The sequence below is a fragment of the Ascochyta rabiei genome, chromosome 16 (genome assembly GCF_004011695.2).
Source record: "Ascochyta rabiei chromosome 16, complete sequence".
In the NCBI taxonomy this organism is placed as follows: domain Eukaryota; kingdom Fungi; phylum Ascomycota; class Dothideomycetes; order Pleosporales; family Didymellaceae; genus Ascochyta; species Ascochyta rabiei.
This window is the reverse complement of record NC_082420.1, coordinates 865268-879801: the sequence shown is the minus strand read 5'-3', so window position 1 is coordinate 879801 and position 14534 is coordinate 865268. Positions and strand designations below refer to the sequence as shown.

General features: G+C 53.3%; 5 protein-coding genes across 5 annotated transcripts, besides 30 other annotated features; all 5 read right to left on the bottom strand.

Moving 5' to 3' along the window:
- Positions 1–191: part of a dispersed repeat that runs on past the window's edge.
- Positions 1–443: part of a mobile genetic element that runs on past the window's edge.
- Positions 174–443: a long terminal repeat.
- Positions 193–445: a mobile genetic element.
- Positions 397–1402: a mobile genetic element.
- Positions 444–447: a direct repeat.
- Positions 1403–1484: a mobile genetic element.
- Positions 1442–1810: a mobile genetic element.
- Positions 1811–1841: a dispersed repeat.
- Positions 1842–2316: 475 nt separating this feature from the next.
- Positions 2317–2350: a tandem repeat.
- Positions 2351–2374: a tandem repeat.
- A 13-nt stretch (positions 2375–2387) lies between these two features.
- Positions 2388–2413: a tandem repeat.
- A 148-nt stretch (positions 2414–2561) lies between these two features.
- Positions 2562–2598: a tandem repeat.
- Positions 2564–2634: a tandem repeat.
- Positions 2635–2645: 11 nt separating this feature from the next.
- Positions 2646–3693, bottom strand: EKO05_0009240 (uncharacterized protein; the record flags this gene model as incomplete). The annotated part of the gene is made up of 2 exons (XM_038942185.2): positions 2646–2837; positions 2914–3693. 2 exons carry the CDS (start codon positions 3691–3693, stop codon positions 2646–2648), a joined length of 972 nt encoding a protein of 323 aa, XP_038795844.2.
- Positions 3475–3526: a tandem repeat.
- Positions 3527–3607: a tandem repeat.
- Positions 3608–3652: a tandem repeat.
- A 44-nt stretch (positions 3694–3737) lies between the features above and the next one.
- Positions 3738–3767: a tandem repeat.
- Positions 3768–3788: a tandem repeat.
- Positions 3789–3792: 4 nt separating this feature from the next.
- Positions 3793–3835: a tandem repeat.
- A 162-nt stretch (positions 3836–3997) lies between these two features.
- Positions 3998–4022: a tandem repeat.
- A 499-nt stretch (positions 4023–4521) lies between these two features.
- Positions 4522–4572: a tandem repeat.
- A 153-nt stretch (positions 4573–4725) lies between these two features.
- Positions 4726–4766: a tandem repeat.
- Positions 4767–5146: 380 nt separating this feature from the next.
- Positions 5147–5178: a tandem repeat.
- A 158-nt stretch (positions 5179–5336) lies between these two features.
- Positions 5337–5361: a tandem repeat.
- A 54-nt stretch (positions 5362–5415) lies between these two features.
- Positions 5416–5442: a tandem repeat.
- Positions 5443–5521: 79 nt separating this feature from the next.
- Positions 5522–5556: a tandem repeat.
- A 129-nt stretch (positions 5557–5685) lies between these two features.
- Positions 5686–5717: a tandem repeat.
- Positions 5718–5852: 135 nt separating this feature from the next.
- Positions 5853–5947: a tandem repeat.
- A 27-nt stretch (positions 5948–5974) lies between these two features.
- On the bottom strand, positions 5975–7357 carry EKO05_0009239 (uncharacterized protein; the record flags this gene model as incomplete). Its single annotated transcript, XM_038946733.1, has 1 exon — positions 5975–7357. One exon carries the CDS (start codon positions 7355–7357, stop codon positions 5975–5977), a length of 1383 nt encoding a protein of 460 aa, XP_038795843.1.
- Positions 7358–7667: 310 nt separating this feature from the next.
- Positions 7668–7713: a tandem repeat.
- A 688-nt stretch (positions 7714–8401) lies between these two features.
- EKO05_0009238 (uncharacterized protein) lies at positions 8402–9257 on the bottom strand (the record flags this gene model as incomplete). Its single annotated transcript, XM_038941978.1, has 2 exons — positions 8402–8816; positions 8869–9257. The coding sequence occupies 2 exons, from the start codon at positions 9255–9257 to the stop codon at positions 8402–8404; spliced, it is 804 nt and encodes a 267-aa protein (XP_038795842.1).
- A 1638-nt stretch (positions 9258–10895) lies between these two features.
- EKO05_0009237 (Isopentenyl-diphosphate Delta-isomerase) lies at positions 10896–11862 on the bottom strand (the record flags this gene model as incomplete). Its single annotated transcript, XM_038942158.1, has 3 exons — positions 10896–11128; positions 11223–11561; positions 11637–11862. The coding sequence occupies 3 exons, from the start codon at positions 11860–11862 to the stop codon at positions 10896–10898; spliced, it is 798 nt and encodes a 265-aa protein (XP_038795841.1).
- Positions 11863–12283: 421 nt separating this feature from the next.
- Positions 12284–14001, bottom strand: EKO05_0009236 (Homocitrate synthase; the record flags this gene model as incomplete). The annotated part of the gene is made up of 4 exons (XM_038942023.1): positions 12284–13393; positions 13460–13530; positions 13592–13690; positions 13809–14001. 4 exons carry the CDS (start codon positions 13999–14001, stop codon positions 12284–12286), a joined length of 1473 nt encoding a protein of 490 aa, XP_038795840.1.
- Between the last annotated feature and the right edge of the window lie 533 nt (positions 14002–14534).

Genomic DNA, 14534 nt, shown 5'->3' with positions numbered 1-14534 from the left:
AATAACGTCCTGGTCCAGAATTGACAGGATAATTCCTAGGCCGTGCCCTAGCCTTCAGAGTAGCAGATATTTAGATAATAACGTCCTAGTCTAGAATTAACAGGATAATTCCTAAACTATACCCTAGCCTTTAGAGTAGCAGAATTTCAATGTTGCCTGCTATACTGTGCCCCCTAGTTAGGTTACTATTTTGTTCTAGTATAAGTATTAAAGTATCTTGTTAGTAGGCATATTAGGAAGGATACTTATTATTATTATTGTTAAGGGTTAAAGAGATAAGTAATATGGTAGTTGAATTCTATAAGTAAGTGTTACCAGTTGTTGTCGTAGGGTCTCTCCTTAACAGTTCCTGTTAAGGTCTCTTATACCCCTCTGCCGGCCAGATTACGTACACTAGCTAAGCATCCTAGTTCTTACTAAGGAAGTCACTGTATGTACTAGCACACTATTAGTTAGGAATATAGGGCTAGGACAGAGATATATACTTAGATGTACTGCTTAAAGTTACACTAGACATAGTAGAGCTTAGTATTTGTAGTAAAGAGGTTATTATTATGTACGTAAGTATGCTTATGCTTAGCGCAGGTACAGCACGTCTTACTAGCGCTAGGAATACAGTTAGCTATAGAAGGTTAGTAGGTAGGTAGGCCTATAATAGAAGTAGGACACGTATAAGGCTAACTAGTAAGGATAGTAAGGAGGTAGTATAGGTAGTACAGGACAGCACTAGCAGAGATAGAGACTAGGTCCTTATTATCTAAATTACTCTTAACCTTATAGTTGCCTATATAACAGCAGCAAGCTTTCTATATATACTATTAGGCCCTATAACTAAATTAGAAACTATAGAAAAAAAAATACTAGGGGAATGTTATAGGTAGAGGGGAGGGACTGTAGTAGACTATAACTGCCCCCTCTAGGGGGTCTACTAGCTCCTTAGCTAGTAGCCTAGTAGCTATAACTAGAAGTAATAACAGATATAGTAGGTTAAACGTAGGCGTAATATAAAAAAAAATAGGGTAGGCGTAAGATAGGTAGGTTAGGTAGGAGTATAGAGTAGTACAGTAGCTAATTTAGGCAGGTGCGCTAGATAAAACAAAAACAACCTAGGTGCGTGTAGGGACTACCCTAGGTAAACTACAGACTAGACTAGCAGCTAACTTACTAAGAGGTAGGCCCTTACGCAACTACAACTAGCTCTAGGGTTTACCTGCTACTAGCGTCCCTCTAATCTATAAAAAACGCAGAAAGGACCCTACAAAATACATTTAGCTAGGGAGAGATAGGGAAAGGAGGTATGTTATAGGCTTAGACCTTATCTAAGCCTTAAGCAAGATAGGGTGGTTACGTGCCCTACAGACATATTAGAAGGACACGCAACGTGTTACCTCCTTAAGAGATACAATACTATATTAACCCTTATTACATCCTACCCTAAGGCTAGTCTATAACATTAGTATACAAAGAATTAGCTATATTAGCTATAGTAGCTAGCTAAAGGGTAAATACTTATATATCTAGCTTAAGGATATACTTAGTAATTACGTTCTTCTTATTCTAGTCTATAATCTGTTAAACTAGCGTATAATTAGCTTATGTAGGTTATTCTGTGTATTAAGTGTATAGTGTGCTGTAAGGCGCATTATATATAGCTGCAGCGCATTATAAGGTAAGTATAATATCTTATTTAATTACCTAGAGCGCAAGCTGTATTATAGCTTCTCTTAAGGGCGTAGATTAATGTTGTTGTTAAGGCATTGCGTGGTAAGGTGGAGGTTTGGTGTGGTCTTGGCAGAGTGATCCGCTCACCCGTTTGATCCGCTCACCCGTGGAGTACGTTATAGAAAGGAAAAGAAGAGCAGCTGCTACATTACATTACCTTTGTGTAAAAGGAAAAAGTAGCTGCTACATCACAGTACTTTATACAGAAAGGAAAAGAAGAGCAACTAGTACATTACATTACCTTTGTATAAAAGAAAAGAAGAGTAGCTAGTACATTACATCACATCACGATCGTAAAAAAGAGAAACGAAGATCCCAGAAACCGGAAATAGGTTCACACGAGATGAGATTTGGAAACAAGCTCCTTCACCGATTCGCCACGCCAACCAAGTGCATGTGAGCGGTTCGAGGGCAGCGAAAGGAAGCTGTGTCTATTCTTTTGTTTATTCTTCTTCTCGCTTTCTTCCTTGCTTTCTTTACTTGATTACAAGAGTCGTGTTCTCGAAGAAGAAGAAAAAATTGTGCTTTCGGGGGAGTTGCAGCGCAGTCCCGGCTCATGTGGCTCGTTTGATGGATGGTGCTTTTTGGTATGTCTGTGTATGTGTGTGTGTGTGTGTGTGTGTGTGTGAGAGAGAGAGAGAAAGAGAGAGAGGCAGCTTAGATGTAAAGCAATGCAAAACAATGCAAAGCAGTCCATTCGTCGTGAGGTCGAGATGGAGAAAAAAAAAGAATTGCAAAAAAACGCCGGTGGAAGCAGAGATGAATGAATTAGGCGGGCTGTAAATGTGGTCCGGGGTATCATGCAGAGATGTGGGAGCCGTGTGTATATGGGTATGTACAGAAGAGAGGAGAGAGAGAAAGAGAAAAAGAAAGAGAAAAAAAAGGAAAAGGAACAGAAACAAAGACAAACAGTGGTATTGATGCTACTGTATCCAGGATTTGGGCCGTGTGGGTTTCCAGCCCGTGCTGAGGTGATTCGAGTTCTTCTTCTCGTGTATCTGGATGGTAGGGAGCGGTGGCTCTTCCCGTATCGAGCGGATGGTGGAGGCGGCGAGGGTGATGAGGGTCAAGAGCTCGGCGGAGGCGGCGCCCATTGCTGTGTAGAAGGCGACGCTCTGACGGTGGTCAGTATGGGTGAATGTGTTGTGTAGGGTTGTGAAGGCAGGAGGAATGGTTCAAGTGGGAACTCACCTGCTCCTCGCAGACTGCGCGGTACTGGTAGCGCCCGTTGGTCATGAGGCCCTGGTTCGTGCACGAGTAGCGGCCCAGGCTGGCTTTGCTTGCATTGTCGAGCAGATGGAAGACGACCAGGGCAGCGGCCCACAGGACGACGCCGAAGCTCCCGACGACGATGCGGTACAGGTCCCTGGAGCGAATGGGGCGGCGAAAGGAGCGCTTGAAGCTCAGCGAGAGGATGGCGACCGAGGCCAGGAAGTTTGCGCCGGCAACGGCGACGAGGATGATGGTAGGGGCTAGGTTAGTGTGGGCGGGCCAGACCATGGGGATCTCGCCTTTGCGCAGCTCGAGATAGCGGTTCCCCCTATAGACGCGGAGGGTGTGCATCAGCATGGAGACGACGGCGCCGCTCAGGACGATGATGAGCAGGCGCAGACATGAGCGCACGCGGCTGAGCCAATGTGCGCGCGGCAGGATGTCGAGAGGCATGTGGGCGCTCAGGCGCTGGTAGCCGCCGTAGTCGCACGGGCGCGGGTAGAAGGGGGCGCCGAGGGGGCTCGCGCTGGCGTAGCCCGAGGCCGGCGAGGAGACCAGGCGGTCGGCGGAGGGGGCGGGCGAGGGCGGGCGGTGTTGTTGTTGTTGTTGTTGTTGTTGTTGTTGTTGTTGTTGTTGTTGTTGTTGTTGTTGTTGTTGTTGTTGTTGTTGTTGTGGTGGTGGTGGTGGGGGCGGTGATGGGGGATCGTGATGGTGATGGAGATTGGGGGTTGACGTCGAGACTAGGTGGGCGCTACTCATGATCCTGGGCTGCTCGTTCCCAAGCACCGAGCTGTCGGCGCGCAGGTGGTGGTGGTCGTGGTGGTGGTGGTGGTCGTCGTCGTCGTCGTCGTGGTGAACGTCGTGGCGGTCGTGGCGGTCGAGGCGGTCGAGGCGGTCGAGGGTGGTCGCTGGGCGCAGCGAGTCGTGTGCCGGGATGCAGCGCGCCCACAGCGAGACGGGAGGGGCAATGACAATCGAGGCAGAGGCAGCGGACGCAGAGGCGGACGAGGTGTGCGAGTGCGAGTGCGCAGGGCTCGGTCGATACAGTCCAGTGCAGGGGCCCGCTCTGCCCTGCTCTGCTGCTCTGCGCACCAAAGCGGGTGGGAGGCCGAGTCCGAGCGTGTTGAACCAGCCACGGCCATCCAGGCAAGATGACGAGACGACTCTGCCTGCAGTTGCCACCGTTCACTGCACCGGTGCATGCACGCAGGTAGCTCTGTGCCTGTCACAGTCGAGTGCCCCTCACCCACGCACTGCAACGCCCCCCAACACCCCGTCGCCTGTCTCCTGTACAGTGTTCCAAGCTCCTCCAAGGCTCCAATCCTCCACTCCAGTCCTCCACACACGAGGCTGGGCCGGCCCCAGCCTTGTCCTCCCCAGGATGGCGCAACTAAAGAACTGCTGAAGCGAAATGGGCTGCAAATAGCGCCTCTTGCTGCTGCCCCATTGGCCATCTGTTTCGAAACGTGAGCCTGCGCTCCATGCTGCGTGCTCCTTCATCGCCCCGGCGTCTGTCAGCGATCCACTTCCAACTCACTCTCGATCGCTGCCCGCCGGCTGGTCCACCAAAGCGTCAACCCGCCAACCCGCCAAAACGCCAAAACGCCAAAACGCCAAAACGCCAAAACGCCAAAACGCACCTCGACAACCCGCGCCTCCTGCGCCCGGCCTGGACATGTCCGCCTACATCCGGACTAGCTTCCCGCAACCTGCACGCGACGCGCGTCTGCCGGCCCCAGTGACCCAGTGACGGCAGGGCCGTGCGTTCTGTAAGCGGGCCGAGAGGTCTATCACACTCACACACTCACACACTCACACTAACACACTCACACTCACACTGCTTGGGCAACACCTTCACCACCCATGCTGGTGTGTGCTTGTTGTGTGTGCTTGTTGCAGACCTTGATGACGGTCGCTGGGCAACCATGCAGCAAGCACGGCCAGGCTAACATGAGACCGCAGGCGTACTGTCGCACAACCAAGACAGGTGCCCGACATCCATCCAAGACTACATCCTACACTGCTTTTCATTACCGTGCTATCTACCTACCCTACCCTTTGCATTTCCCTTTGACGTTAAAAACAACATAAGAAAGACACACAATGATGAATGCTTAGGTTGACTATTACTTCGCGTCTACTGCCTTGTTTTTACGCGTACGATTATATATCAATATAATTTCTCTTCTTTTCTTATCTACCAAGGTTAGTGTAGATGGATAGAAAGATATATAGATAGATAGAAATGACACAAGAAAGACACAACAACAACAAACGCTCAAGGTAACTATCATTTCACATCTACTGCTTTGTTTCTACGTGTAAGGTTATATATATGCATATATTCTCTTCTTATGTTATCTACCAAGGTCAGTGTAGATAGATAGATAGATAGAAATGACACAAGAAAGACAACAACAACAACAAACGCTCAAGGTAACTATCATTTCACATCTACTGCTTTGTTTCTACGCGTACGATTATATATTCATACATAAATATATATATTCTCTTCTTGTGTTATCTACCAAGGTTGGTGTAGATGGATAGACAGAATCATCCAGTCCCTCCTTGCAAAGCCGCCCCAAAGCAAGAGAGAAGAGAAGAGAAGAAGAAGAAGAAATCCGCCGTGCGCGCTTCACGGGCCAGCTTCGACCTGAGCTGGCTAGCCGGTTGTTTGATCGAGATGGGAAGAAAACGTCGCTTTTGTGCCTGGGCCACGGTGGCGGGCGGGTTTGTCGTGTAGATAGATAGGTAGGTAGGTAGGTAGGTAGGTAGGTAGGGCATGCAGCGTTTGTTTTGCGCCGGCGAGATGCGTGGATTCGTCGTGCGCCGGAAATGCAGCGAGGGCTTGAACGCACATGGGGAAAGAAAAGAAAAGAAGCAAAAGGGGGGATATATCGGACTCGAAAGCATGTACACACACACACGCACGCACGCACACACGCACACATACACACATACACACACGTACACACACACCCACACACATCCACACATACACACACACACAGGTCGCGTTCGGTCGTGGGGCTGTAGCTCACCATACACCGACCATGCCGACGAAGCTGAGGAATTCGTCCACTAGACTGATCCAGTCCTGTCCGTTCAGGCTGCCGTCTCTCCGCTTTTCCCACACTGCTTGCACCATCTTCTCGAGCTGCACTCTCCCCTTCTCGCCTGCACTTTCTGTCCCGTCGTTGCGCGTGAGCTGCACCCGCCCACCAGCAAACTTCTCGCTCAAGTCCAGCATGAAACTCGCCTCCCCGTCTGGCGGACTGTACATTTCTTCTCTCGTTGCGCTCGGGAGCATGCCACCCCCAGCAGGCGCGTGCCCCGTGTGTATCACCACAATCTGCCCGTTCACTACCACGCTCTGCGCATGCGTTTTCACCGGTTTGAACAGCTTCCCCCTCACGCTCAACGTCACAAGGCGCAGCATCCCGGCTCCGTCGCCTAGCCGGATGATCCAGTCCTGGAAGGCCTCGTAGAACATCTTGTACTCTGTCTTGATGGCCCAGGTGTTGTAGCTGTAGAACATGGCCAGAGCTTCGCGGCGGATCTGCGTGCTGACGCTGGCGAAAGGGTGCTGGATCTTGGACCCGGCGTTCTCGAGGCAGTAGCACAGGGGCTTGGATTTGACGAGGTCCGTGTCCAGGCGGTAGATCTGGTAGCGGATCTCGGGCGGGAGGGTGAGGAAGGTGACTGGCGTGTGAGAGCTGATCTCCTGGGTTTGGGGTGGGGCGATGCGCTCCAGGTGCTTCATCTGCGATTCGAGGAGGGCGTTGGCCTGCTTGAAGACGGCCCAGTCGCGCTGCAGGGCCAGCTTTTCGTCCAGGTGGGCGCAGTTCAGGCTGTGGTTTCGAGAGTGGGGTGGAGAGAGGGCAAAGTCCTCGACGTCCATACCGTCGCCTTCTGCGTCTGGCAGGCATAGCGCGCTGAGCGGCAGCGTGAAGTCTGGCGTCGAGGGCATGGAGGTGGCCTGGCTGTTGAGCGTCCAGTCGTCTTCCCTGTCGCTTCGGTCGCGCAAGACATCGGTGACATCCGAGTCGGTGTCGGTGTCGGTGTCCATGCCTGGCTCGTTGTAGCTCAGGCGGTACCGTGCCATCTTGGGCGGCAGCTCGCGTGTCGGCGAGCTCGGGGAGGGGAGCTGGGTCGCTGAGCGCTTGCTGGACGTGCGTGTGATGGTGCAGGAAGGAGACATCTTGCGCCCGCGCAGCTGGGCCGTGGCGCTGTCCTCGAGTGCCTTGCCCGCCCTGCTGGTCCGGCGCGTCCTGCTCGCCTCTGCTCCGCTCTCACAGAGCCCGCAACTGGACTGTACGCTGGTGTCGAGCGCATGCAGCTTCGGCGAGCCGGCTTTCAGGGCTTCTGCGTCGTCTGGAGGTGTCTGGCCGGTGACCGAGTAGCGGCGTTGCGTCACCATGGTGGACGTCCTTCAGTCGAGGATGGGGCCGAGTGGCCGGAGCCCTGCGGAGGCAGTCGCGTGTCTTCGCAGGAGCGTGTGATGTGCTGGCAGCCTGCACGCTGCACCCTCGTCAAGGCCCTGACGCGCTGGGGTTGGGTGAGGCGTGTGATTGCGTGCGCCGTGCGACAGTTGCGGGGGTGGAGTGGAGAGACTCTATCGATTAGGTGTCTGCGGTGAAGTACAACCACTGCAGCTAGCGGCCCAAGGAAAGCAGCCAGAGAGAAGGCAGTCTGCGCAACGAGAAAAGGAACGCAAACAACAGACGGGTACAGGGGAACAGGAGAACAGGAGAACAGGAGAACAGGGGAACAGGGTGCGAGAGAGACAGTGACGTGACAGAGGAGAAGAGAAATCAAAGAGGACAGTGAAATGAGAGGGACCGCCGTCAGACACTCGGCATGGGAGCGCTGCGCTGGCACTGCGTTTGTTTCATAGAACTAGCATGCGACAAGGCAAATCATCGCACCCTCCCCCTCGTACACCGTACTTTCGCACAGCCCCCGCCGCCTCTGCAGCATAAACAGATAAACACAGGTCTGTGCCACCATGGCCTCTAAGCGACTTGCCTGACGACGACGAAAAACGGAAAACGCCCGTACTGAGCCGTGCATGGAGTTTCGGCAGCACACCCTGGGCTCCGTGGTAGCGAGAGGGAACAACACATCTCGTCACTTGCAATGTCGTCAACGCGTTAGATACGCGACCAGCTATCGAATAGTGCGTCGATCATCGGCTCTCTCTCTGCCCTCGGCACTGCACGTCTCCACATATCGCAAACGAGAGCACGAGATGAGCTGCACCGCTGAACTTGATGCTCCTATTCACATCGTCATGATGTAGCTACTTGCAAAAAGAGGGTAACCAAAGGTATAAGAAAACTGGTTCCTGTTGAAGAAACGATAAATACTCAGCCTGTTCCTTCCCCTCGAGCCCACGTGTTGAAGCAACGCTCGTCTCATTGCACACTCTCAGCAACTCGTCTGTCCAGAAGCCTCACTTCTTCTAACGAGCCACTGGCTCTCTCACCATAATGTCTAGCGAGATGTTCTGCTGTGCCCGCTGCAGATGAACCGTGCGACGCTCCTCGAACCCAAACTTCCTGTAGATGGCTGGGTTGGCCGCATTGCTCGACTCGAGATAGCAAGCTTGGCCCGCTCGGTCTGCCATCTTCGTGACATGCTCAATGAGCTTGCGAGCGTGGCCTTTGCCACGTCCAGCAGGGCGGGTGCCCAGATAGACGAGGTACCACGTGTCAAGTTCGCGCTCGCCCAGAGTCGCGTGCATCGTGTCGTGGAGGAGAGGAAAGAATTCGTTGAAGAAGCGACGCTTGCCCTCGGGCGAGAGGCGGTAGTTGAGGCGCCAAAGGCCGCTGCGGCAGATGGTAAGGTAGTCGTCCATGTTCTGACCAGGCGGCATCCTAATCGTGTTAGTGCTGTTGCCCAGAAGACGGTGCCGTGCTGTCATCTCACCAGAGCGCGACTGCCTCGAAGTCTCCGACGGTCGTCACCATTCCTTTGAGAATGTGAGCGTACGTGATGTACTCCATGATCTCTACATGCAATGCCCACTTCTCTTCATCAGTCCAATGCTCACGGTCAGGTACATCGATGAAGTAACGAGCAACATCATCTTCCGCAAAAGCATCGGCCAGACAGGCAGCTGCCTGCTTGTACTCTTCCACTGTGACCAAGCGTACACCATCGGCGAGCAGAGGTACAACAGCAGGAGCGGGCTTCTGTTTGAGAAGAGCAAAGCTGGTAGGAACTTCATGCGCCTTTACATTAGTAGACTTCAAGGTGTACTTTGTGTCAACCATGTTATAGGCAACTGGCGAGACGGGACCAAACAACTTCGCCATGATTGCGGTTTCGTCCTTGACTTTCTACTGGTATTCAGGTGGGATCTGCCGCTTTTTCTGATTATCGGAACAGTCGTGTACGCCAGCGTGGAGGTTATCGTTGGGGTAGAGCGCGACGGCTAAGGAGATCAAACACTCGAACTTGGTGTCTTTAGAAGAAAGATGTCAACTCCAAGCACTGCTACTGTGTTGCAATTAGTATCAAGCGGATGTGGGCAGTCAAGTCGGGCTAGCAGGAGCCGTGACCGTCGATTGCCTGCCATAGTATACCTTTGCTGCCTTGCGAAACGACTACGGTTTTAACGGACGGGTCGTATCTCCTGTATGGACTTTCGAGAGCTGCGATCTCGAGACGGTTTCGACTCGAGATGGATAGCGTAGAGATTGAAAAGCTTGACGTAGATCAACCGACATCAATAGGCGATGCTATGCAGGCTGCCTTGAAATAATTGGGCAGGTATCAGGGCGACGTATAGTCGAAGTATACCTTCTAGGACCGGCAATAGGCGTGCGTCTTGTCGTTGTGCAAAGCTCGCTCGTAGAGGGACTTGCGACAATAGTTGGACGGACGGCAAAACGTGACCTTTGCTTCGCGACTCGTTGGTGGCTTGTCACAAGACCGATGACAGCACTGCTGTACGCTGGCTTGGCGTAACGCACAGCCGAGAGTAAGCACTGATCGGAATGCTGACCGGCTCGTACGTCAGTGGCTGGCGATTATCGTGAAGATTCAAGATCGTGAGTTGTTGCGGCTTGGCTGAGAAGAAGAACGATGATCGAAATACTAGAGTAGAGTCTTTTTGTGAGGGTACAAAGGTGGGAGCAGCCGCTGATATACTTCCGCCCAAGCCCTTGCTAGCATCGTAAGCCTAGATAGAGGAGGAGGTCGCGCTAGTGTTGCAGCGGGACCCATCTCTAGATCCAGTGACAGTATCTTCCACTGTTATCAGCCGCGCTTCTGTTCGATGCGGCTCAAATGGTACCGTTGCATTGCAGCTGAACGACGCACCACCAGCTTTGTGTCTGGCTCGTTTGATCTTCACCAGAAGACTACAGTTCTCATCACCAAGCCGGAGTCGAGTGAAGCGTACGAAGCGTGGCGTTTGCGAAAGTGTGGGGTGACCGGAAACGGTTGGTATGTCGCCGCTTGTACCTCCTCAAAGTGGCATGGCACTCCTCGTTCCTCTCCACCATCGTGAAGACCAGGCCAGCGTCCGCGGGTCCCGCGAAGCATCATTTGCCCGGGGAAGTTCCGCTGTGAGATATGGCACCTGCTAATCACCTATCAGTCAAGTTTGTTTGAGGACAAGGTGATGATCGTCCGCCACGTTGGTCATAATAAGATAGTGATAAGAGAGGTTCATGCGCATGAGTCGGTTGTGCTGCAGTCCACGAGTACGAGACGTGGGGCTTGGTCACTTGACGTGTTGTTGTGATCAATTGCAGTTGTGGTATCTATCGCTGGCCGATGCGTTGCTTCGTCCTTCGGAAGCAGATTGGTGCTGGGCCGACCGTTCGGAACACTGGCGCTGGCGGCCCCTCGGATACCCACGTAAGCCCGTCGGGGGTATTGCGCACCTTCCTCAAGCTCCTAGAACATTCCTCCTTTTCAACATGGTATCATGGTTACTTCTTCCTTTACATTCTGCGAATCTCTGTCTCTCCAAGGTACTTCTCAAGGCCGGAGTTGAGGTGGCTCCACCACTCGAACAACATCGTCTCGCAGATCAACTTGAACCACGGTGTGAACTTGAGCGACTTGTCTTGGAACATGGCCTTCAACTCCTCTTGCGTAACAAAGCAGCTGTCACGGACTTCGTTAGGGTTAATGTTGAGATCTACGTCGGCCTTGATGAAGAGGATGTAGTCCACTGTGCTTCTGTCAGCGTTGCTCTTTGCCAAAAGCTGATGGCGGTCGCAGAGGCTTTGGTGCCTGCATTTCTGTCCACACTCGGGCTTTCTTACCTTCGTGCTCACCCCACATGCCGTCACTGGGTGCCTTGTAGTGTATTCTTGTCAGGAACTTGAAGTCGTCGATGGGAACTTGAGAAGACTCGATGCCAAGCTCCTGGTCAAGCTTGCGAACGGCTGCACGTCGGACGCCCTGAACCGACTCCTCCAAGGTGGATCCTGTCTCTCCAGGAATGCCCAATGGGTGCGAGCAGCAGGTGTTTGTCCACATGTCTGGGAAGGTGATCTTCTCGGTAGCTCGCTGCTGGAGGAGGAGTCGGTTCTGGGAGTCGAAGAGGAAAACAGAGAAAGCGCGGTGGAGGAGGCCCTTGTTTATGTTCTCCATCAGGTGGCCTGTGGCGCATCAGTATACAGGGCAAGAAATGGCGCATCCCACCTAGGCAGGGCGTGCTTGCGGCAATTACTCACAAACTTTCTTACTTGCGCTTCCAATAGGCTTGTCGTCGTCGTCTAGCACAATGCACACCTCATCCATCAGCTTGATCTGCTCTTCATCGTAGCCAGCGAGCGCGTCGTCGTTGCGGGCTGAGTCGTGCGATCCTCCAATGACAGTTGTGTTGACTTCAGGGAACAGGCGCACAACGTTCTCGGCTGTGATCTTGGGCTGCTCGGTGGCGGCGACGGCAGAGCTCATGGTTGCGACGGGTACGATAACAACAGGAACGACAGTCGAGGTGCTGGTGGGGAAGTTAGCTGGGCGGCAATGGAAAATAGAGGAAGCGCCCCTGGTCGCTATGCACGGCTGGGCTGGACCCTGAACGGCACGTGCCCAGACTTCTCTTCCGCGGGGATCACTTGATGTGCGTGTGTATGATGATTGATCAGATCAATGATTTGAATTGCTGTTGACTACAGGCTTCCTTCCGCCCATAGAAAAGCAGCGTGCTCTATGTGCTGCGAAGAGCTGTCAAAGCCCCTCGATCTGAGGTATCTAAACAAAACAACTTTTCCGTACCCGGAATATGCAGACATGTCGTGAAAGTACAATCCCCAAAACGGACGGAAAAGGAAAGCAGAAAACTCCGGGGACGCAAATTGAACACACACTCAAGCGTCTAGGCGACGGCAGCCGATCTTGTCTTCTTAGCAGCAGGAACCTCGGCCTCTGCATCTGCAGCAGCGTCCAGCGCCCTCTTCTCGGGCATGCTGCTGAGCTCCTTCTCGGCCTCGAGGAACTTCTTCTTCTCCTCTTCGGTCATGCCAGGCAGAAGCGGCTGCTCCTCCTTGGCGTGCAAGTTGTGGTGGTAGGTACGGATGATCGAGTCGGTGTCGTCGAGCGCGATCTTGCGGATGTCGGCAATGGCCTTGATCTTAGCAGTGCACTCCTTGTACTGCGCATCGCTCATCTGCAAGCCAAGCTGCTCAGCACGACTCTTGATGGCGTTCCAACCAGTAAGTCGGCTGGCGAAGTGGACGTAACGAGACATGCCAAAGTCCTTGGGGTCAATGATCTCGTAAGTCGAGGGGTTGTTGAGGATAGCCTTGGCGTGGATACCGGCCTTGTGGGTGAAGGCGCAGAAGCCAGTGACATAGTTGTTGAAGGGGATGTTAACCTCAACAAGGTCGGCAACGAGATCCTCGACCTCCTTGAGCTTCTTGATGTTGTACTTGGAGAGGACATAGTCACGGTCCGCGACAATCATACGGGCCATAAGACCACCGAGAGGCGTGATACCGTTGCGCTCGCCGATACCAAGAACGGAGGTGTCGATGTGAGTAGCACCTCCCTCAAGAGCGCAGTATGCATTCGCAATGGCGCAGCCAGAGTCGTTGTGGAAGTGGGTCTCAATATCGCAGGAAACGACACCGCGCAGCGTGCGGACAAGGTCGTAGACCTGGCGAGGAGAGGCGCAACCAACGGTATCGGCAATACCGACACGGTTGACACCGACCTTGTCGACGGCACTGTAGATGGAGAGCAGGTCGACGAGGTCTGATCGGAAAGAGTCCTCGGAGGAGAAGCGGATCTCCTTGCCCTTGCTCTTGACGAACTCAATCACTTCCAGAGCCGTGTTCTTGATGTATGTCATGTCCTTGCCGTGGCTGTGCTCGCGGAGGTAGCTCGAGGTTCCGATAACAACATCGAGTCCATCGACACCGGTCTCGACGGCAATCTTGGCGTCGTCGAGATGGCATCGTACGTGGGTGAGGATCTTGGCCTTGAGCTAAGGAGGAGTCAGAGATTGATGAAACGTGATTTTGGGTTGGGGCCAGATGGGTGTGGAACGTACACCAAGCTTGCAGATGGCCTCGCAATCGCGTCTCGACTGCTCGGAAGCAGCAGGGCTGGTCAATTCGATGTCTACAGGACGGTCAGTTGGCCAGAGATGGACATGGCATTGTGCCGCGGAGATGACACATACAGTCCACACCGAAGTCGTCGAGCGCCCGTGCGATCTTGATCTTGGCTTCGAGGTCGAAGTAGGCGTTGGCAAACTGCTCGCCCTCACGAAGTGTGCTCTCTGCGGGAATGTTGTCAGCGCGCCTCCTCGTCGTCACTGGTGATGGCGGTTTCGATGGAGCCGTTTTGCGCACTTACGCACGCTCCGAGTGCGGCGAAGGGAGCTGCAGGTGACGTACCAATAATCTTGAAGCGAGAGACGTTGGACAGGAAGTCTCCTACGGGCTTGTAGGGGCTGACATGGTCAGAACGGGGGTTGTTGCGTGTCTGGACGCCGGTGAAGCCCTCATGGCTGCCGTTGGAAGTTCCGTTGGAGCCATTGGCGTGGCCGTTGGTGCCATTGGCTTGCTCAGGTTCGCAAGTGGGACACATGTTGAAAGCTGAATGTGGATGTGGATGAAGAAGGGTTGGAGGTTGGGAGTGAGTGCGTATTTGAAGTACGGGTCGTTTTCTCCAGGTGAGTCAAGAATGCGCAGGTCAAAATTCTTCTGCTGGCCGATGATGATGAAAGCGCAGGGGCCGAGAGCAGACCCAGCCAGTGGGCGCTCCGCGCTCGCATGTGGGGGACTGCTGCGATAGGATGACGCATCCAGCATTGCACTTCACGCTTTGCAGTTTTTGTTCTCCCCACACTTGCGCGGAGCTCCCAAGCATGCGAGATCAGCACGCGAGCGAATCACATCTCGTCGGTTGCTGGACATGGCGGCAAAAACGTCTCACCGCCTCATCCTACGCCTGGATTTCCAATATCCACACTGCATGCGACACAAGCCTCAAGTACTCTAGTATAGTGCGGCTTCGGCATTCGCCCTGACAGTGCCATGCAGCCATGCCTTCAGTTCGTAGACCGATGGGTCCGGAGGTCTTTCGCTGCTGCTGTAATGCTCTGGTGAGTCCTTGCTGGC